This window comes from Balaenoptera musculus, chromosome 9 (assembly GCF_009873245.2).
Source record: "Balaenoptera musculus isolate JJ_BM4_2016_0621 chromosome 9, mBalMus1.pri.v3, whole genome shotgun sequence".
NCBI lineage: Eukaryota > Metazoa > Chordata > Mammalia > Artiodactyla > Balaenopteridae > Balaenoptera > Balaenoptera musculus.
The window spans coordinates 3310290-3333105 of NC_045793.1; the positions used below are offsets into that span (position 1 = coordinate 3310290).

The following is a 22816-nucleotide window of genomic DNA, read 5'->3' on the forward strand; positions in this document are numbered from 1 at the left end:
AGATGATGGTCCAAGGAAACTAGCTTCCAGTTAGAGGATAAACATGTTCTGGGCATTGACTGCCCAGGCTTCTTATTTTTTTATTTTATTTTATCTTATTTTGTAGGATATATTTTATTTATTTTTTAACATCTTTATTGGAGTATAATTGCTTTACAATGGTGTGTTAGTTTCTGCTTTATAACAAAGTGAATCAGCAATACATATACATATATCCTCATACCTCCTCCCTCTTGCGTCTCCCTCCCACCCTCCCTATCCCACCCCTCTAGGCGGTCACAAAGCACCGAGCTGATCTCCCTGTGCTATGCGGCTGCTTCCCACTAGCTATCTATTTAGAGTGAAGTTAAGTCAGAAAGAGAAAAACAAATACCGTATGCTAACACATATATATGGAATTTTTAAAAAAATGGTTCTGAAGAACCTAGGGGCAGGACAGGAATAGAGATGCAGACGTAGAGAATGGACTTGAGGACACGGGGAGGGGGCAGGGTAAGCTGGGACGAAGAGAGAGAGTGGCATGGACTTATATATATATACTGCCCAGGCTTCTTATAAGGAACGTATTCTCTCTGTTCCTCCAGGGATAATCCTGCGGTGGCATCAGCGCAGGGGAATTGTCACCTGATAATGGTCTTTTCTAAAGAGACACATGTTTGAAAACCTATGTGGAGCCAAAGGCTTAGAGGCATAGGAGTTGATGGTGTATCTGGCGAATGGCTTCCCTCCCCGCCAGGAGTCGGAGAAGAGTCGGGGAAGAGACAGCCCGTGGGCCCCCCACCCAGACCCTCTGTTATAGCTGGCATCGCCCCGCTCTATCAAACGCAGCCCCACTCAACTTCCTACACATACCAGACTCTCATCTGATGAAATTCATATTTTGTTCTCATTCTCTACATTTTGGTTAAGCCATGTAATAACACTAACAGCAAGAACAACAATAAATGCCATCCCTCAGTGAGCACTTTCTTCATACCAGGTTCCACGCCATGTACTTTAAACAGATTAACTTACTCCATATGGTGACCCCTACAAGATATGCATTGCTAGCTCCACTTTACAGATGAGGAAACTGAGGTTTTGAGAAGTTAAGTATCTTAATCCAGACCATGCCTTTAGCACGTGCCAGCAGCAAGATCTGAATATGACCCTTCAACTCCAATGTTTTTGTTATTAATGGTCCTTGAAAACCAAAACAAACTAAACAAAACTTCCTTCTCCTTTTAAGGCTTAAGATGGGGACCTTCAGATTCTGAGATGGATGAGGTGGTGGTGATGCTAGATCAGGGCTTCTAGGTTCAAATCTGGGTTGGTTCCTGGACTCCCGGTGTAGTGGAAGGCGCCCTGGCTACACCTGCCCATCCTCTGAGCTCAGTGTTGCAGGGTGAGCGCCACCCACTGGGCCCTTCTATCTGCACTTGGCTGTCACCCCGAGAGCTGAGGTCTTCCCCATGGCTGCCAAGCTCTCTGCAGGCACCTACACCTGAGAGGGGCAGGAGGCAAATGCACTCCAATCCTTGCGTCTATTCTCTCTGCCATTTATTCCATTTGACAAAGTGTTTTCAAGAACAATCTCTTCATCTAGTATCTTATGCTGAATTACTGACATTTTGGTAGCATGAATTTTTACAATGGTAATGAGCTATTTTTAAAAATTCGTTTTCAAATTAAAAAAATAAAATCACATAATGAATTTAGGTTAAAAATACTAGACAGAATAAACATATACCTGTCACAAGCCTTCATGCATCAAAATGCATAGCAACTGAATATAAAGCAAAAATACGTAGAAAAGCAATTAAAATTTAATTAAAACACAAATATATTGGTAACCTTTAGTCTGCCTATTAGACAGCTAATAGACAGGAATTAGACAGCTGTGTTAGATCAAAAATGAGGACATACAAAAAAGAACTGAATAATACAATTTTATAGTTTTTAAATGGAAAAATACATCATGTATATATATACGTAGAATGTTTATAAGAATTAATTACATACTTGGCTAAAGAAACTGTATAGGGCATGCTCTATGATTAACATAAAGCTAGGAATAAGTAGTTTTTTAAATAGATTGAAATTATAATTAATAAAATACCTTGCATCAAAAAAGAAATCAAATCTGAAATTACAAATGGTCTCGAAGGGAGTGAAAATGAAAATACTTCATCAAAAATTTAAGGATCATAATAAAGGTTGTATTTAGAGGGAAAAAAATAAAAATAAAAATTTGTTTTCTTTAAAGCGGGAACTCGAATGCTATGAAGTGACCCAGTGGGAGTGCAGAAACCTTCCGCCTGGATTTTCCTGAACCCTCCACTGACCCATAGAAGCGTATCGTGATGCCATCTGGGAGGAAGAAGCATGAGCCAGGGCCAGTGAACAGGGGAAGTAAGACCCTCGCTTTTCTTTTTTTTTTTTCTGCTGGTGACATGTTAGAAAGAAAAATAACCTACTTTGATAAAATGGTGTTGTTAAGTAGGCGGGAAAACAGCACTGAGACAAAAGGACTCCTAAGAAGTTGACTTTTAAAGCTTAGTTTCCTTAGAGCGGACTCAGTCCTTCAGAGTCACAGCTGTTACATCCCAGGCCTAAGAAGTGTAATCATCACTAAGGTACAGCCTGGCCCAAGACTCTGCAAAGGTGTCCCTACCAGGTAACTCGGAGAACACAGGTGTAAAGGTTTCCATGAGGAAAGGCTGCTGGAACTCGGGGAGGAAAGCCCGATGGTCGTGTGGGGCTGGAGAGAATCAACAGGACAGCAGGTGACCTAGTTCACTCCCAGGAGAAGGCCCGGACTTCAGTGTCTTGGCTGAGCAGGGAGAGACCTGGGAGGGCTTTGTTCCAGCAGAATCATTTTATCCAGACTGGAGGGTCCAAGAGGCTTGGGCAGCTACCGATCTCCTGCAGCTCCCGCTGTGGACAGGACACTAAGTCTGGGCGGAGTGGACAGAGACAGGGCGGGGAACATTTCTGAGGGTGACCGCGCAACACGAAGCAATCGCGGTTGCCAAGAGCTGTTGACCGTGGCGACAGAGGCACCTTCCATCAGAAGCGGAAGTCGGTGAGGAAAGAACCATGCCTCTCTTCTGCAGCTCCAGGAGCCGGCAGAGGGTCCAGGACACAGGGAGTGCTCAGTAAACATATGAGCGTCCAAACCGCGCACACACAAAAGGACTGGCCTGCCAGGTCCTTCACGTTTAGCTGGCTGACAGGCCACATCTGTCATCCCCCGAGAGCTCTGGGGCTATGGGCAAATGCTTTGGAGTCCAGTCCCCCTGCCCTGAGACCTTGTCAGGAGAGCTGATATCTGAACCGTTCATGAAAAAAAGCAACTTTGTTAAACAAAGATGCCTTGACTCTCCTGGATAAATTATTCTATCCATGACTTTGCCTGGAAAAGTATCCTAGGGTCTAACAAGCCATGTCATCGTGAAGTCAAGGTGAATCCCAACTTTGGTAAACATGCTTCACTTTGTTCTCTGGTCTCCAGGGAGACACAGAGCAGTAGCTCACTGTCATCCGTACCCCAGCCTCCCGCCCTGGGCGATGATGGGTAAGTCGGCTTCCTCTTCTGAGTGGGGGTGCAGAGCCCTGAGCACTCCTCAGTTTTCTTCCATTGGGCTGCCCCATCCCCATCCCCATCCGCTCCCCAAGGACCGCGCAGCCCCGTCCGCCACCAGGTTCCCTCACCAGCCCCTCTGCTTGCTCTTCACTTTGCAATTCTGAAGACTTCCAGACTGGCTTATTGTTCATTTGTCCCCATCCTGGGAGCAGGCCAAGCAAAGAGAGACCCAGTCTCTTTGTCTCTGATCCACCAAGTGGACCTGCACAGACTCCAGCCTCAAATTCTTAATGTTGTCTAATGCTGTGCAGTCGCGATTGCAGAAGTTCCCACGTCACTTGGTTCTAAAAGAAAACATTGCCGTGCGACAAATTCACCAAGTTTCCCTGTGCTCGTGTGTAAGCTAGCAAGGTGCCCTGAAGAGGCCTGAACTCAAACGCCGTCAGCCGTTAAGCACAAAGAAGGCCACTGCAGCTGCCCTCAGTGTCTGTGTGTTTTTACTAAATGTCTCTAGCAGAGATGACATGCAAGGAAATGAAAGGATAATTTGATCATATTCTAGGTCAGCAGAGACAAAACCTCACATAAATAGACAAACACGCACAGGGGGGCAGGGCTTCACGAAAAGATCAAAGAACTCAGAGACGTTCTCAATTTAGGCAGAGACTCATCTGCAGAGGATACCTGGAGAATGATACAATATGGAGAGAAATTTTGATACAGTTTATGTTTAGTGTAAATCACTACGTACACTGACCGCATAAAGAACGGGAGAAGGGGAAGCAAGGGGGAGGAACGTGTTCAAAGTTTTACATTTATTTTCTCACTTAATCCCATTTAATCTATCCAAATCCATTTTCCTATCTCTAGGCTTTCAGTAGATGATGTCAAATTCTGCAAACAACCTGGTTATCCGTCTTGAACAACCAAGACCACAGACCAGCACCATTTCAGAAGTGACTTTCCGGCAGAATGGAGGCCTCCCCAAGGTCAAGGTTTTCCCGCCCCTCTAACAGTGCAGGGACCAGTCAGGCAGTGTTCATGACCTACGATGTGATCGAAGGTCTAACAAAATCTACCCTAAAAGGTAAGAGCCACTAATTGGAGGCCACGTCAAAGCATTGGAGAAAATGCCTGTAAGCCCCTCCTGGTGCCTGGTGTCATCTTCCTGTGGTTTATGGGGTTCCCGACCCAAATGCATCGTTGAGACCCCTCCTCACGAGGAGGTGGCGATGCTGGGAAAGTTCTCTGGTGAACTTTAACCACAGCTGTGTTCTCTGCTCCCGAAGGAGAATTACTCATCAAAATTAGAGTCGATTTCATTTGGAGAGCAATATTTACTTTTTAAAATAAAATGGCAATGAGATTCGTTAGTGTTTACAAGGCCTGCTTGTGGGTTTTGAATTTTCTTTGGCAAGAGTGCCCACTGGGAGTACCTGTCAACCGGGTGCTGGTCCCAGGGGTCAGGCCTCCCCAGGTGAGGACGGCCAAGAGGGCATTTGATCCCCTAAAACATTTACTAGCTGGCCCCTTACGGGAAAAGTTTGCTGACCCCTGCTCCAAGCTATAGGCTATTTTCTCAGTGATGAGCTGTACTGCCTACTAGACTCAGTACAAGAACAGTATAATAAAAACTGCAAAGTTAGAAAAGTTTAAAAACTCAAAAATTCCATGAGCACATGAATACTTCTGGTACTAAGCTCAAATATCAGCAATTACTACTTAACCGAACCTTTACTTCCTTGAAGCAGAAAGGAAGCTGAACTTCCCTCCCGGTTAGTAATATCCTAAACCTACACGCAGATTCCGGCTATGTGCCTCCATCCAATTACTTTACGTTTAAGTGGTTGAGGACCACAAGAACGTATCAGCTGATTATTAACCCGTCCATTCAGCACTCACTTTTGACCTCAACAAATATTTCCTCAGCGCCAGGGGTTGAGCTAGGCACTCAGAACATACAGATGAAAAGTGCTCGAGGCTTAGACCAGAGGCCACCTCACCGCGGAGAGATGTGTGGGCAGGAAGCTGTGTGTGGTAGGAGATTGCACGGTGGCACATGGGTGCCCGGAGGTGCCACCCGGCCGTGTGGGCAGGGGAGCTTCCTCAGAGAACGTGATGCCTAGCAGGGGAGGGACTGGCCAATGAGTAAGCTGCCCAGAGAATGATCAGCCCACCTGATCACCTGTCCTCCCCGCCCACGTCCCTGAAGACCCTCGGATCCCCATCCCTGACGATGGGTGTCCCATCGTGTCAAAGCAGTCCATTTACACCGAGGACGACTACGACGAGAGGTCTGACTCAGCATTCTAGACAGACTCCTGAAGCGTGTGTGCGTGTGCATGCACGCAATACACACCACCTCCTTTTGCAGCTGTGGGTTGGTTTTTTCCTTAAATTGCAAGCCCTTTCCAGAAGGCAGGCCTAGGGGGTACGACCTTGTTATAGCATCCGGCCTCTCCCACGGGCCCACGTGAGTCTGCAGGTTTAGTGAGAATCACTGGGCAGGTAGAAAGACATCCCGACAATGCCCAAGTCTTGATGTTCTTTTCCGGATGACTATAAAAAGTCTGGACAATGACCACTCAGTAAGGTGCCCATTCCCCATGCCCTCCCCCGAGTGGTGCCGTGGGCCCCCAAAGGACCAAGGAGAAAGGGGAGAGCCCTCTACGGAGGTGCAGTGTCATGTCTACGGAATGACTTGATGGATGTGGGAAAGATTTGCTTCCCAGAAACGTTTTCCATCGCTGATTTTCAGAGGGACTTAACTATCAGAGATCAGTCACATGAGTCTTAAACACTTAGGTCTTCTACAGTCTCCTGTGGAACTGCAGTTTTTCCTTGGGTAAGAGTTAGCGCCTTTGAGCAATGATGACTTTTCTCTCCTGGTTCTGACTGCGTTGATGGACTGCTGTCACCCTGCCGAGTCAGCTTGCAGCACCCTCCTGACCTGCTGTCACTGGTTTAGATCCTTAAATGTGCCTTTCGAAACCTCTGCTCACTAAGTGTGCAGCGCCAGGAACACTCGGGTAACAGCTAAAGTAGCCTTGTGGCCGATACCCTCCTGGTTTCTTCAAATCAGTTTGAGGCAATGGAATTAATATGAAACCAAGAAAAAATAATTGTACTATTGGGGAAAGTAGGACTGTTTTAATTCCTAAGACAGTAGGCAGCCTATCCAATAGAATCTTGCCCCAAGGTTTTAAAAAATGATCATTTTCTGCGCTTTTTCTGGGAAAAGAAAGCTTTTAAAATGCAGCTTTGTTAATCAGCTTAAAGATGTAGAAGAAAATGGTGACATCATCAGCCACCATGTCACCTCATCTTCAAACTGCAGACACTTTCTGCAACCTCCTGAACAGAACTGACAACTATCATCCGGTTTTAGACAAATGTAACGCTGGAGTTGGGACAAACCTGCAAGGTCACCTCATCCAGATTTTTCACTCAGTAGCTGGGCCAGCTGACAGCAGCCTGGCAGCTAGTTTGTGAACACCCAGGGTTAGAACCTTTGTCTTCTAACCGGTTGTTCAGACCCCTTTTCACTACACCATCCTGGCCATTCAGTTTCTTGAAACATCTTGAGTTTTGCCAGTTTGAGTGGGAATCCATGAAGATATTTGGTGTAACGCAGAGAGGGCCACACTAGCTGTGGAGGGTTCTGCAGATGTTACCTGCAGGGAGTCTGGCTCTACCGTGGCCAGCACATCTACTTTTCTCATAAAACCTGCCAAAGGAAAGAGCCAGAGCTCCAAGAGCAAAGCATAAGAACCTTCCATGACTCCATGATTCTCATCGTTCCCATCTGCGGTCCTCTGACGAGGTGCATCTCAGATTCACAGTAGGTCTATAGTCCATACACACACCGCTCCCATCAGGGACTGCTTTAAGGATAAAGGGTACCAGAACCAAGGCATATGCTCTCCCAATTTCAAGACGGTTCTCAAGCAAAAGAAATGACCACTTACATATGCAGATGTTCTGGAGGACTTTTTCAAAACTTAAATTCACACAAACACAGATTCTGAGTATAGTGAGATATATTCAGTCTATAAAACGGAAACTTCAACACAGAAACTTGGTCACTGAAAGCGACGTGCTTACCAGCTGTTGACCCTTGGGGCCCCATCCTGCATACTGAAGTTTTGCGTTGCTGACTTCTGGTGGATCTAGACTTTGAGGATCCCTGAAAGAAAAAAAACAAGCAAAGAAAAATGGTGGGAAACAAGCATTTAAGGTGCTGTAATATTATCCTCCAGCTGAAACTTACTCCTTTTTCTTCCACTGAATCAATTTCAGGAGCTTTTGTTATTAAATAAAATGTCTCATTCAGCCTCCATTAGATTTCTTCAGAGATATATATATATATATATACACATATAATTACATGTTTATATATATAATTATATATTTATATATATTTATATATGTATATAAAATTTACATGAACCTGCAATAGGTCCATCACCGCTTAACTTCAATAGTAAATATTCATCAAGAGAGAACATGCAGCGAGGTCTGTAGATAAGCTTTTAAAATATCCATAATAGTCAAAATTAAAAATGGAAATGCATAGCTATGCAGTAATAAATCCCCACAACTTATATTTCCATCTCTGGCTTTCCTGGCAGATACGTTTTTTCCCAAGCATGACGCCTGGTCATTCCGACCTTCTGAAACCGGTGGTCTCAGGACAGAGCCCACCCTTTGGTTTGTGTTGATAAGAAGGGAGGGAGGGAAGAAGGGAGGGAGGGAAGAAGGGAGGGAGGGAAGGAGGGAGGGAGGGACAGAGAGACAGAGAGACACTGAGGTGAGAAGGAGTGAGAGGTAGCATGGGAGAAGGATTTTTTTCTTTCAAACATCACTTACATTTTTCATTCTTAATTTACTGATATGCAAAACACCATGCTAAAAAAAATCCTGTCTATGTACTTAAATAAAGGTCATAATGAATAAAAGTCATAATGAAAAAGAAAAAAACTGACACTTTCATAAACATTAACTATTTCAGCATATTTTGTGGCTGCCACGTGCACACACGTAGGAAAGACTGACGTTCATGTTCCTTCTGGGCGCTGCCGCTCCCAGTGTTCTGCCGAATAGGCCAGACTCTGTCGGGGGGGCACCCTATCACGCGGCTATAATGTTTCTGGTGCGGAAGACACAGCTATGAATGTGCTCATTCATCTACAGGGTTGAGTGGTCTTTGGTGAATTTTAAAGACGGTGAATTTTAGGAGTTGCTTGAACCAAGATGAAGCAAGAAGGGAAGGGAGGTGAAATGGGTAAGGACATGCTGATTCAGAGCTTGAATCAGTAGAAAATTCTAAAGTAAAATGTTTAATAATATTATCAGGGCAAAGCAGAATACACTTCAGAGTAAAAAGTGTCAGGGAAGACAAGATAGTCTGCAAAGCCCCAGGGTAGTTTTAGATGGCGTGGAGATGGGTCTGGAGAAACCAGGGAAGCCTGAAGGCGGGTGATAAGGTACAGAGTAAGGGGTGACCATGACAAGAGGAGTTGGCTGGGAAGGCTGGGACCCAAGCAGTTAGAAGAGGAAGGGTGTCTAACATTCCAGGTTCCAAATGATTTTAACAAATCCTACCATTTGTATGTTTTTAATATTTCAAAGTATTTTCGTAAACATAGGTGATTTCCTCTCCAACCTTGTGAAGGGAAAGGCTTTCTAAGGATGACTCAAAATCCAGAAGTGATAAAATAAAAGAGGGGTAAATTTACATAAAAATTAAAAATTTTTTGCATGACAAAAACCCCACAAACAATAGAAAATTGGAAGAAAATATTAATAACAAATACCATGGAAAAATGGCTAATATCCCTATTATACAAATAACTCTAAAATATGAAGGTTATAAAAGACCAAAACAAAAAAATAAGAAAAACACATGAACAGATAATTCACAAATATAGAAAAATGATCCTCAAATGTATTAAAAAGTACTCAAACACATGCAAAATTAAGAGAAACACAAATTGAAACTACACTGATATCATTTCTCACCTATACATCCACACACATACATACAGATAGAGCCAAAATCCAGATATGTGAGTCCACAGGTTAGTACACATACATACATGTCCTTGTTCTGTTCATAGAGAAGACTAGATCCATTAACCACCAGTAACAATGAGCCCACCCAGTGGGCTCATATGTTGCTCTCTCAGCACCATCTTCCAATTAAAAAAAAAAAATAGTGCTCCTAGGAGAAGAAATTTATCCAGGCTAGAACAAGAAAAATGTCTGGAACATCTTATGGGCCAGAAAGTAAGGAAATACTCAAAAATGGTAGAGCTTGTTAACAGAAGGCAGAAGCTAATTTACAGGGGGGATCTCTCATGGCCAAAGTCGGAATAATCTGAGCAAAAAAAAAAATTAATGATAATACTGGATTAACCCATAGAATAAAATAAATATCCATGAATCCTTACTAATATAAATAAATAATCCAATATATAACTAAGTGGGGGAGGAGAGCCAGCTCTTCCTCACAAGAGAATTCCAATCAATCAATGTAGAAGGGGAGAAGGAAGGAGCATCACGCTTGGACGAACACCACAGGGATGAACCCTGCAGACAAGATCCACCGAGAGATGCTAAAATCAGGGGGTGAAAGTCTGAAGAGAAACAAGATTTGCACAGTCGCAGGATACTTATCAACCACAAAGGGGAAGAAGATGGGGACTTTGCAGGGAGAAGCCTGGCAGACAGCAACTCAACCCAGAGATCCGGGTCAACACCCCCAGAAGTGAAACACATCAACATCACGAACCTTTAGCAAGATGCACTGAGAGACAACATCCTATATATGGTATCGTCGCCGGCAAACCCTGTCAACAATTCCCAGAGAATGAAAACAGAATCTGGGTAGTAAGTCTAACCTTTTCTTCCTTTGTGCTTAGTCTAGTTCCACCTGCTCACAGGGGGTCACGTGCAGAGGCCTCGCCCGCTCAGACCAGACTTTCTGACGCAAAAAGGCTGCGCCCGACACCGCGATTCAAGATGGCAGCAGCGGGCCGTGTGCAGAACCGCTGCGCCCGGCACTTTGCGATCCGGAGCGGGAGCGGCGCGGCTGCCCCGCCCCCGAGAGCCCCGCCCCCTCCGCCGACCAGACCCTATAAAGCAGCCCCGCCCCGGCGTGGTGGGAGAGCGCGGGCTCTAGAGTGCAAGCGATTCTTTGCTCATAGAACAAAGCTTCCCTCTGCCTCTGAACTGAGCTCTGTCCCCTTCTACTGGCTTCAGCGACACCGGGCAGGAAACCCCTGTTGGGGACAACTTGGGTGGGTCGATAACAGTATTTTTGCCAAAAATGCATCGCCTTACTCCAATCATGAGAAAACTTCAGACAGACCCAAATGGAGGCGCTCAGCAAAACAGCTGACCAGTGATCTTCAAAAGTGATCTTTCTTTCCACGAAAGACAAGCGGAGACTGAGGAAACGTCATAGCCTGGAGGGGACTGAGGGGAAATAACATCTACAGGAATGCGAGATCCTGAGACAGAAAAAGGACACTGGTAGAAAAACTGGTCAAATGCAAATAAGGTCTGTAATTGAGTGAATAATATTATACCAATGTTAATTTTCTGTTCTTGATAATTATACTGTGGTTATAAAATACACTGACAGGAGAAGTGGGTTGAGGAATAGAAGAGAATTCTTTGTACTATTTTTGCAACTTTTCTTCACCCAAAATTCTTCAAAATAGAAAGCTAAAAAATTCCAAAGAATTTTAATAGCTTATGTCTCATTGGTCATAAACATTATTATAGGAAATAAAGAACAGTTAGAGAATTCCCCTCCCAACATACTGTAATCTCGATATTGAATTGAAAAAAAAATTACTTCCATATCTAGACAGCATCAGCACTCAATACACGCATTTGAATAAGCAAATAAGTAAGGATGGAGGGGTTATGGGGGTGGCCCTGAGTAAAAGACCTTTTGCAGGTTTGAAGGTCTAATGAATTCACCTGGCCTGGGTTGATTTAGAATTTTCCAAGCACAGAGAACAGGGTAAGAGATCAGAAAGAAACAGCCTTACCTAGTATTGAAATTCAGTTTGTTAGATTATGGTTTCTAGCAGGTGTCTAGGATATTCAGGAACAGCAGACTAACTTCTCTTTAATCTAATGAGTGTCAATTTCCATAAGTGCTACCTGGAAACGGTACCTCCAGTGGATCAAGTGTCTCAGAAGGTTGGGTGAGCGCCCGACCATGCACACCTTCCAGCTTTACGACCTCTGCTCCCCTGCACACAGGAGACCTTTACACCCTCTCTCGAGACAACGCACATTTCCCTCTGCTCATCACCGACACATCAGACGATTGTCCCCAGTGTGGAGGCAGCACAGTAACACGAAGAACCACGGGCTGGTGATCAGAAGTCTAGCGGCCGAGTGCCAGCTTCCCGAGGCACAGAGCATGCGCCGGGGCTCATCACACATGACCACAGATCACATGACTCAATAGTATACTGTATCACATTATAGATGCTGAAACCAGGTAGCACAGCACTTACCTAGTAGATATTTGAAAAATGCCCATTTGTTTACTTATGAGTAAACTGGTGGTAAATATTCAAGTCAACCATGCACCACTATCTAGGTGTAATTCTAACCAGAGGCACAATCATCTACCATCTATAGGGACAAATTTACTCCATAGAACCCAGCAAGCCAATGCATGTCCTACGTCTCTGTATTAGATGGGAACTTGGGTATAGAAGTCAGCTCTCAACCAGGTCCTCCTCATTTGTTTCTGTGAAATAAGCCTGTATTTTTGCATCTGCCTGCGACTGTGTCGGATTATTTCGCTTTCATGTTAAAAGTGCCTTTCAGCCTCATCTCTTCCAACTCCCCCTCCAATGATCCACTTGATGGTCATTCATCCTCTGCTCAAATCTCCCACTGAATGGCTCCCCTCTCACAAGGCTAGCAAACACCCAACTTGGTTTTATGTTCAATCCACCTCCTTCATAGACCATTGGAAGCAGCAGAGAAAAGCACGGAGCCAGCTGGAGTCTCCAACCCTTCCCGTCATTGTCCTTACAACCAAGTCTTGGGTGGGCATGTTCTTCTCAACAACAACTCCAATCTTTTGCTGCTCTCGTCACATCCCCTTTTATCTACTGCCTCTGAGCGGAGGCCCACCTGTGGGGCAGACAGGAAAGGGCCCCCGGCTCTGATCACCTTCTAGGAAGAACCTGCGGCTCGGCTCCCAGCTGCTCACATCAGGAGTCGGCTTCAGCTTTCAAGCCAGGCCGTGCTCACCTTGGGCAGCCCCCGGCCCACGAATGATCGTGGCCGGGGCACTGGAGCCTGACACTTCCACCCAGTGCAGGGTCCTCGATGGGCAACCTTTGCTCTGAGCTCCCCACTGGGTTGTCCCAGGTGGTCAGACATGCAGGAGTCTGAGGCCCAGTCTGGCTTCTTTTCCTTTTCCCAGCCTTGAAGCTGCCATGCTTGCCTTGCGGCCTGAAGCTTTTTCCTCCCAATCCTACTGCTGCCCTTTGGTCTTTCATAGGCCTCACTCTTAATGTAGGTTCAGCCTTTGCTTCCAGGAAGGCTCAGCTGGCACCCCAGCTCCCTGCTACCAGAGGCAGGGGCGTCCCCTCTGCCCACACATGTAGGTACCTGTCCATCCTCACTCCAGTGTCCGAGGATGAGGCATACCCTCTCCTGTCTAAGCCAGCTCCTCCTCTGTACCTCCTTTTCCATTCCAGCCTAGAACCATCAAATCCTTTCCTTCCCACTTACCTTCTTGGTAAACCTTTATTATTTATTTTTATTAGTTATTTTTGAAAATTAACATTTATTTTCCAGGGCAGTTGTAGGTTTACAGGAAAACTGAGCAGAAACTGCAGAGTTCCCATATGTCCCCTCTCTCCTGGCATCAGTTTCCCGAATTATGAACTTCTTGCACTAGTGTGGTACATTTGTGACAAGTGATGCACCAATATCAATACATTATTATTAACTAAATTCTGTAGTTTACATTAGGGTTCACTCTCAGCCTCGTGTGCTCTATGGGTTTTGACCGATGTACAGCGTCATGTGTCCACAATCTCAGAGCCAGAAGAGTTCCACTGCCGTACAAACCCCCTGTGTTCCACCTATGCGTCCTTCCTCCCGCCCCGCAGCCCCTGGAAATCACTGACTTTTCTTTTTACTGTCTCCATAGTTTTGCCTTTTCTAGAATGTCATCGAGTTGGAATCATACAGAGCGTAGCCTCTTCAGATTGGCTTCTCTCACTTAGCAATATGCATTTAAGGTTCCCCTGTGTGTTTTTGTAGGTAACTTTTTAAAAAATTTTATTTTATTAAAGTATAGTTGATATACAATGTCGTGTTAATTTCTGCCATACAGCAAAGTGATTCAGTTATACATATATGTTTTCTTTTTCGTATTCTTTTCCATTATGGCTTATCACAGGATACTGAATATGGTTCCCTGTGCTATACAGGAGGGCCTTGTTGTTTATCCATCCTACATATAATAGTTCGCATCTGCTCATCCCGAACTCCCAATCCTCCCTCCCCCACCCCACCCCCTTTGGCAACCACAAGTCTGTTCTCTATGTCTGTGAGTCTGTTTCTGTTTCATAGATATGTTCATTTGTGTCATATTTTAGATTCCATATATGTGATATCATATGGTATTTGTCTTTCTCTTTCTGACTTCACTTAGTATGATAGCCTCTAGGTCCATCCATGTTGCTGCAAATGGCATTATTTCATTCTTTTTATGGCTGAGTAATATACCACTGTATATATGTACCACATCTTCTTTATCCATTCATCTGTCGATGGACATTTAGGTTGCTTCCATGTCTTGGCGATTGTGAATAGCGCTGCTATGAACATAGGGGTGCATGTGTCTTTTTAAATTATAATTTTTGTCCGGATATATGCCCAGGAGTGGGATTGCTGGATCCTATGGTAGCTCTATTTTCAGTTTTCTGAGGACCCTCCATACTGTTCTCCACAGTGGCTGCACCAGCATACACTCCCACCCAGTGTAGGAGCTCCCTTTTCTGTGGAGTCACGGTTATGCAGCCCCAGCCTCCCTAGGACTTGCTCCATCTGCACTTTCTACCTTCATCCTCTCCTCCTTCTTACTCCTTTCCACGGGGGCACCTTCCCATCTATGTACAAAAGACGCGTAATGCAGGAACAAACAAAACACACCTTACCTGACGTGGCATCTCCATCCACTTACGATCCACCCCCTTGTCTTCTCTCCCGGACCTCAGTGAGTAGTAGGTCCCATTCGGGGCCATTTTCTGACCTCCCACCCCATCCTCAACCTAGTGGAACATGGCTTCCATCTCACTGTGAGGCTGAAGCTGCTCTTGAGATCTCCCATCACCATCGAGTTGCCAAATTCTCCTTCTGTGGCCTCTTCGTCCTCTGCCTGCTCCTTAAGAGTGAGTGTCCTGGGTTCCACCAGCCGCACCTTCTCCTCCCATTCCACACTCCCCACCCTGGTGATTCCTTCACGGTCAACCTCAGTTCCTACTCTGAGGATCACCAACACTGCAGCCCAGCCCGGGTCTCCCCCCAAACCTCAGACGGCGTACAGGGTGTCTCCACATAGACATCCCGCTAGTCCTCAGCATTGACACGAGTGAAACTAAGCCCCTTCTGCCCCCTTCTCTGGTGCCGACACCACAGTCTCCCCAGTCACGCAAGCTAGGAACCTGCTGCAGGCATCTTAGAGGTCAAGCAGCCAAAGCTATATGTTGTCGGTCAAATTCTGTCCCCACGAAAGATTTACTGAGTCCTGACACACAGTACCTGTGAATAAGACCTTATTTGCAAATAGGGTCTTGGCAGCTGTCATCACATTAAAATAAGGTCATTCTTGAAAAGGAGGGGAGGCTAACCCAAATCCAGCAGCTGGAGTCGTCATAAGAAGAAAACAAGACACAGAGGGAGAGGCCATGTGATGATGGAAGCAGAGACGAGAGCGATGCGCCCAAAGCCAGGAGCACCGAGGGCTGAGTGCATCCTCCAGAAGCTGGAGGCGGCGAGAAAGGGCCCCTGCGGGTGTCAGAGGGAGCATGACCTCGCTGACACCCTGATTTCAGACCTCTGGCTCCAGAACTGGGAGAAAATAAATTTCTGTTGTTTTAAGGCACTCGGTTTGTGGTAATTTGTTACTGTAGCCCCAGGAAACTAACAACCTTTCATTTCTCAGGGAAACTGAAGCCCTGAGTGGTAAGTGATTTGCTCAAGGACACAGAGCTGATCAACTTTTATTTGAAGATTAATCTCCTGTTTTGGTCAAAGGGAAAAAAAATCTCCAACTGACTGAGGAACAAAGTAGAAAGACCCTCAGAGAGGAGACCAAAGTAAACCCGAGGAAGCTTTATCTGCTGACCTCTGGCTGTGCTTTCAGACAGCTCCCTGTGGAGGAAGCTTCTCCATCAGAGGAACAAACAAAAGGGGCCTGGATGCCAACTTCACACGTGGAGGACCACTCGCAGTGCTCTCTGCCTGGAGCCCAAGACCTGGTTCATTGTCATCAAATGATTTTCCATCATGGACTGGATTATTCTGAAGGGTGTGTGTGTGTGTGTGTGTGTGTGTGTGTGTGTGTGTGTATGTGTGTGTGCGTGAGAAAGAGAGAGAGAGAGAATAAGAAAGAAAATGCATGAAACTATGTATTTATTTTGGGGTTGGTTGGTGCCCTCCCCCCCCATTTTTCTGTCTTTCTTTTTATTTACTTATTTATTTTAAAGAATCTATGGTAAGCTCTGTGGTGAATCATCTCCAGGGTGAAGATGGATCGGTAAAAAAGAAAATGATTAAGGAAAAATAAAATTATCCGGACTTATTACATCTCAAAATAATCATGCAATCCGTTCTGATTTTGCTTAGTTGAGCAATAAATGAAATAGGGCATAAATCATGTTGAATTTTGAAAAGTAAATTAATGTAGTGAAGTTTACTCATTTATCTTCCGTTTATCTTCCGAGGCTAGTTCAGGGGATTGAAGAGCTTCCCAACAAAAACAGCATTTGGAAAAGAAAAGCAAAAAATTACTTTTTGGCTCCTAAACTTTCGTGGTGAGAGACGTCAAAAATTAGAATTTTCCTTTTTTTTTTTGGCCGCACTGTGCAGCATGCGGGATCTTAGTTCCCCGACCAGGGATTGAACCTGTGCCCCCCGCAGTGGAGCATGGAGTCTTAACCACTGGACCACCAGGGAAGTCCCCAAAAATAGCATTTTCAATATTAAATGATAAGTGTTTTCTGAGTCTTCCTATGTGCTTTGCATGGTGGGTAATATAAAAATATAAGATACACTCCTAGTCCTGGAATAGTGTCTGACACATTGTAGATATCCATATGTATTGACTGAATAATGAATAAATGGATGGATGGATGAACAAATGGGATCTAGTCTAATCACCATTGTTGATGGTCAGTAATACTGTAAGCTGATACAGCACTTAAAGATTTGCAGTATCATTTTTTATGTATATCTTAAATTGCACAGTTAAATTATTGAGGGCAGGAATCCTTGTAGGCAAAAACCCTTCCTGATTGGCCAACATTTGAGTACATATCCTACTATTCATTTTAAGATGTTTCTATATCTATGGTGTATCAGAAGTTCCTTTCCTCGTGAAAGATCTGGATATATAAGTTTTGAGGCAGAGATGCTCTACTCACGGAAAGCGTGACTCAGGGGAGGCTTGTTCTGAAATATTCATGATGTATCCCCCACCCCATCTACAGGGATACTTTAACATACATGGTCACAAATACAAGTACTAAATAAAGTCACGCAGAAAGATTTTTTTTAAAATAAAAGGGGACTTGTGTCTTATTTGTCACTGTATACCCAGTGTCTAGACCTGTTCAAGGAGGAGGTGGGGACAGATGGAGAGCGGTCCGGAGCCTTAGCCAAGTCTTGAAGTGTATTCTGGGGGTGAGGAAGCATTCTACAACTGATGGAGGTGATGGCTGCACAACTCTGGGAATACACAAAATACCACTGAATCGTACAATTTACATGGATGAGTTGTATAGTATGTGAGTTACAGCTCAATAAAGCTGGGACAGGAAGTGGGAAGGGGAGGGGAGGAGGGGGAGGGCAGGAGGAGGAAGGGGGGAGGAAGAGAGGGAGGGGGAGGGGTAAGAGAAAGGGAAGAAGAAGAAGAGGAGGAAAACAGGAAGAACAGAAAAGAGGAGGAAAAGGAGGGAGAGAAGTGGGGTGGGAGGAGTGGGGAGGAGGGATAAAGGAGGAGGGGAGGGGGGAGGGCAGGAGGAAGAGGAGGAGGGGGAGGGGGGAGGAGTGGGAGGAGGAAAGACAGGGGAAGGTGGAGTGGGAGGGGGAAAGGGAGGAGGAGTCCTCACTGTGGCTGCTCCAGGGCATCAAGCCTCATGTGCAGAATCTAGGTTCAAGGTTATTTCTGTTCGGCTAACGACCTAGTGCCAAGGCTTCATGCTCTAATGTTTCCTCCAGATGCGCTCCCTGAATTGGAATTCCCATGCCTCCTACCTGGAAAGGGTGGACGATCTCAAAGATGCCAACAGCAGCAGCAAGCCTGAGCCCCCAGGCTGATGCACTGGATGGAAGTGGAGAGAAGTCTGCAGGACTAAGGAGCCCACCCCCTGTCCTTTGCCCCACCACACCCAGGGAGTGGGTGTTTGGTTAACCAAACTAAAGGAGCCAGCCCTGGTCAAAATTAACCAGCTAGGTTCTGGGTGCCTCTCAGCTTGGCCTCCAATCCCTCCAGAAAGCCCTCTCCTTGAAACCAAGCAGGATCCTATGGGGCTCCTGGGCACGAAAGCCTTTCTGTGTCCCCTGTTTCTTGTTTGTGGGGAACAGATTCCAGCCTCCATGACCCTCCCTGAGTTCCAAAGGGCAGATTCAAACAGTTGCTCATCAGGGAAGGGAGGGGGTGCAGAGACAAGGGAAGAGCAGTCAGGACACAGTAGTGCAGCCTTGGGGCAGGTCCTGGTTCCCCCTCAAGGGATACACAGAACAGTCTCTTTGAGCTCTTCTGCAGAACTAAAACCCCCAACAAATGGAAGATGTTAACTACTTGACCAGCATTCTTCATTCCAGAGAAGGTCACAGTTTGATAACCTTGAGAACCAGAGCAGCTCATCAGGAGACACCTGAGGCCAGATGAAAGGAGTGCAGGCCCTGCACACACCCTGATCCTTATCGGCAACCCTGCCTTTAACCCAGCGCTATAAAACTCACCAAATCCTCCCAGGCTGGGGCACACGGTTTTGAGAGGCACGAGCCTGCTGTGTCCCCCTTTGCCTGGCAAAGCAATACAGCTATTCTTTTCTACTTCACCCGCAACTCTGTCTGCAAGATTCGATTTGGCACCAGTGCACAAAGGCTGAGTTTTCGGCATCACCCTCTGCTGCTCAGAGAAGGTCCCATCCCCTCACCCCATGGTGCCACGTAAGGCTGCTCACTCTACACGGCCTGCACAACCCAGAACTTTCCATCTTCTTTTTTCCTACATCACCACATGCCTCTTCTTGGTCCCTTTCCTCCAGGCGCTGCTCTCTCAGAGTAGACATGCAGTCAATGTGATGACACATGTCACATGATCTCAGGTGAAATTACAAAGGGGCTCTTTGGAAGCAATGCCCTAACTCTGTGCTGTTCTGAGGAGGAGAGAATGTGGCCTTTGGATTCAGACATGGGCTGGAATTCCAGTATCTCCACTTATAAGCTGTGTGGCCTTTAACCTTTCTATTTATTTATTTATTTTTGGCTGTGCTGGGTCTTCGGTTCGTGCGAGGGCTTTCTCTAGTTGCCGCAAGTGGGGGCCACTCTTCATCGCGGTGCGGGGACCGCTCTTCATCGCGGTGCGTGGGCCTTTCACTATCGTGGCCCCTCCCGTTGCGAGGCACAGGCTCCAGACACGCAGGCTCAGTAGTTGTGGCTCACGGGCCCAGCTGCTCCGTGGCATGTGGGATCTTCCCAGACTAGGGCTCGAACCCATGTCCCCTGCATTGGCAGGCAGATTCTCAACCACTGCACCAGCAGGGAAGCCCTTTAACCTTTCTGAGCTTCTATTTTCTTCTCTGTGAGATGGGGTCATTTCCCATCGGGTTACTGTGAGGTTTAAGTGAGCAGATCCAGCACCTGGGTCCTGGAAGTCAGGGCAGAGGTGTGACTGCTATGATGTTACTGCTGCTGATGGTGGAAGAGGTGGGAGATGGGAGAGGTGGGCATAATTCATTTGTTCAAGGTTTTGCCAAAGTAAGATGGTCTGTGTGGTCTAAAGCTCTCGGCACTCTCAGGCACCTTTGGGTTCAGGGAATCTTCTGCAGGTGGGGTGCCAGTGTAGATACCCTTTGGGTTCACAGTGAGCTGTGCCAGCCTGGGCATCTGAGTTAACCCCTCTGTAATGATCAGTGTCACACTCGGCTTTCTTCCACCTATTTGTTTACCTTCCTAGAGGTTCCACCTTACACCATACAGCATAAAAAACAAGTTTTTGACAGTGTGGTATTGGCATAAAAACAGACATATGGATCAACGGAACAGAATAGAGAGCCCAGAAATAAACCCACACACCTCTGGACAATTAATCTACGACAAAGGAGAAAAGACAGTCTCTTCAGCAAGTGGTGCTGGGAAAGTTGGACAGCTGCATGTAAATCAATGAATTAGAACACACCCTCACACCATGCACAAAAATAAACTCAAAATGGCTTAAAGATTTAAACATAATACACGACAGCATAAAACTCCTAGAAGAGAGCATAGGCAAAACATTCTCTGACATAAATCTTATCCATGTTTTCTTAGGTCAGTCTCCCAAAGCAATAGAAAGGAAAGCAAAAATAAACAAATGGGACCTAATCAAACTTAAAGCTTTTGCACAGCAGAAGAAACTATTAACAAAACAAAAAGACAAACTACGGACTGGTAGAAAATATTTGCAAATGATGCAACCGACAAGGGCTTAATTTCCAAAACACATGAACAGCACATACAACTCATTAACAACAACGACAAAAAACCCAATTGAAAAATGGGTAGAAGACCTAAATAGACATTTCTCCGAAGAAGACATACAGATGGCCAATAGGCACATGAAAAGATGCTCAACATTGCTAATAATCAGAGAAATGCAAATCAAAACTACAGTGAGGTACCACCTCACACCAGTCAGAATGGCCATCATTAAAAAGTCTACGAATAACAAATGTTTCAGAGGGTGTGGAGAAAAGGGAGCCCTTCTATATTGTTGGCGGGAATGTAAATTGGTGCAACGACTATGGAAAGCAGTATGGAGGTTCCTCAAAAAACTAAAAATAGAGTTGCATATGATCCAGCAATCCCACTCCTGTGCATATATCCAGAAAAGACAAAAACTCTAATTTTAAAAGATACATGCAGTACTGTTTACAATAGCCAAGACATGGAAACAACTTAAATGTCCATTGACAAGATGAATGGATAAAGAAGATGTGGTGTATGTCTACAATGGAATATTACTCAACCACAAAAAGAAGGAAATAATGCCATTTGCAGCAACATGGATGGACCTAGAGATTATCATACTAAGTGAAGTAAGTAAGAAAGGGAAAGACAAATACCATATGATATCACTTACATGTGGAATCTAATATACGACACAAATGAACATATCTATGAAACAGAAACAGACTCACAGACATAGAGAACAGACTTGTGGTTGCCAAAGAGGGTGGGGTGGGGGAGGGAGGGACTGGGAGTTTGGGATTAGCAGATGTAAGCTATTATATATAGAATGGATAAACAGCAAGGTCCTACCATATAGCATAGGGAACTATATTCAATATCATGTAATAAACCATAATGGAAAATAATATACATGTGTATAACTGAGTTAGTTTGCTATATGGCAGAAATTAACACAACACTGTAAATCAACTATACTTCAATAAAATTTAAAAAAAAAAGTGTTTGATCATTTTAAGGGCTTTTTTGTTCCTGCTTTTTAGTAAAGTCCCAGGACAGAACAAAAGAACTGAAGAAGGGCTGCCTCGAAACACAGGCTTCAAGGAAGTCAGTGATTCCTTCTCAGTCTGTGTCAGGAGCGAAATGAGATCCCAGCCTCGTAGACTGGGGAAAACAGGAATTTTGAGAGGAACAGGAGAAGCTCTTTAAGGAAGTGGATCAACATGAGCGTAGCCAATTCACAACAGTGCTCTCTGCCTTTCTTCCCACTCAGAGGGTCTGCCTTTCCTCTCCGCCCTTTCCTGCTGCCTTTTCACCCTCTCCGCCAACTGATGGGCATCAGCTCCAACTTTGGGAGAATCTGCTATCATTGGCCCAGAGAACAAATTGCTTGGAACCCTTTTATCCAAGATGTGGTTTCAGCGAACATAAATGGTGTAAAAGACAAGTAACCAAAACGTTAAAACTCCTCAGCTATTTGAAAGCTTTCTTCCGTGGTTTAGAAGCAAAGTTGGTACCAAAGACCAACCCGTGTAGTTGATGGGATGAAAATCGGCCGCACACAGTGCAGCAAGGCAGCGTGTGATGGTGACAAGGGTCTGGAGGGAACTGCTCACCACTGAGTCAGTGACCCCTGAGAGTCACTTATCCCCATTCTATCCAGGAGGAAGCAGGGTGGTCAATACCCCTTCATCAGCTCACAGTGTTTGAGGATGAAATGCACATCGTGTGCGGAATTTCTCTAAAGAGCACGAACGGTTCTATGAAGTCTTGGAATAAGATGGGGTTCATTAATGATAAGTTCCCTTCAAGTTTCTGGCATCTAGCAATTGTTGAAACATTAGCTAGACTGAAAAACTGCCAACATTTCAACAGAATAAAAAAACAGAATGAGCAGACTGGAGTGTTAAAACTTGGGGACTCTGGAAGTTACCGTTTCACTAAGAACGCTCACGAATCCACAGGGTCCCAAACACTCTTGCTATCACCAGCAAGTGTTATCACAGATGTGGGGAGAAAGTCACATTCTCCTATTCCTATACTTAAGACATTTGTTTCTACTATTACTTAAAGGCCTTCATAAACAATTTATATTTTTCCATTCAAGCATCTCTTCCAAGAAGAGATCGGATATTCAGTAGAAATGGTAGACAGTTGGGAGATTTGCCATGAATGGTTTAGGCAGTAAAAAGTCATACTATTTAAGTGTAGACCGTATATATCTGGATGGGAGGCTATGAGTCTTACTTATTAAGGAACTTTTAATATTTCTTACATCTAAGCTTACAGAAAGCTGAG

The 22816-nt window shown here is 45.1% G+C and overlaps 1 protein-coding gene across 5 annotated transcripts in view; it reads right to left on the bottom strand.

Moving 5' to 3' along the window:
* DPP6 (dipeptidyl peptidase like 6) overlaps positions 1–22816 on the bottom strand; it is a 1079206-nt gene that overhangs the window by 184288 nt on the left and 872102 nt on the right. For all 5 annotated transcript variants that reach the window (XM_036863614.1, XM_036863613.1, XM_036863617.1 and 2 more), the window contains exon 7: positions 7670–7751. In XM_036863614.1, coding sequence (XP_036719509.1) covers positions 7670–7751 — 82 coding nt within the window. The remainder of the gene's footprint in view (positions 1–7669; positions 7752–22816) is intronic.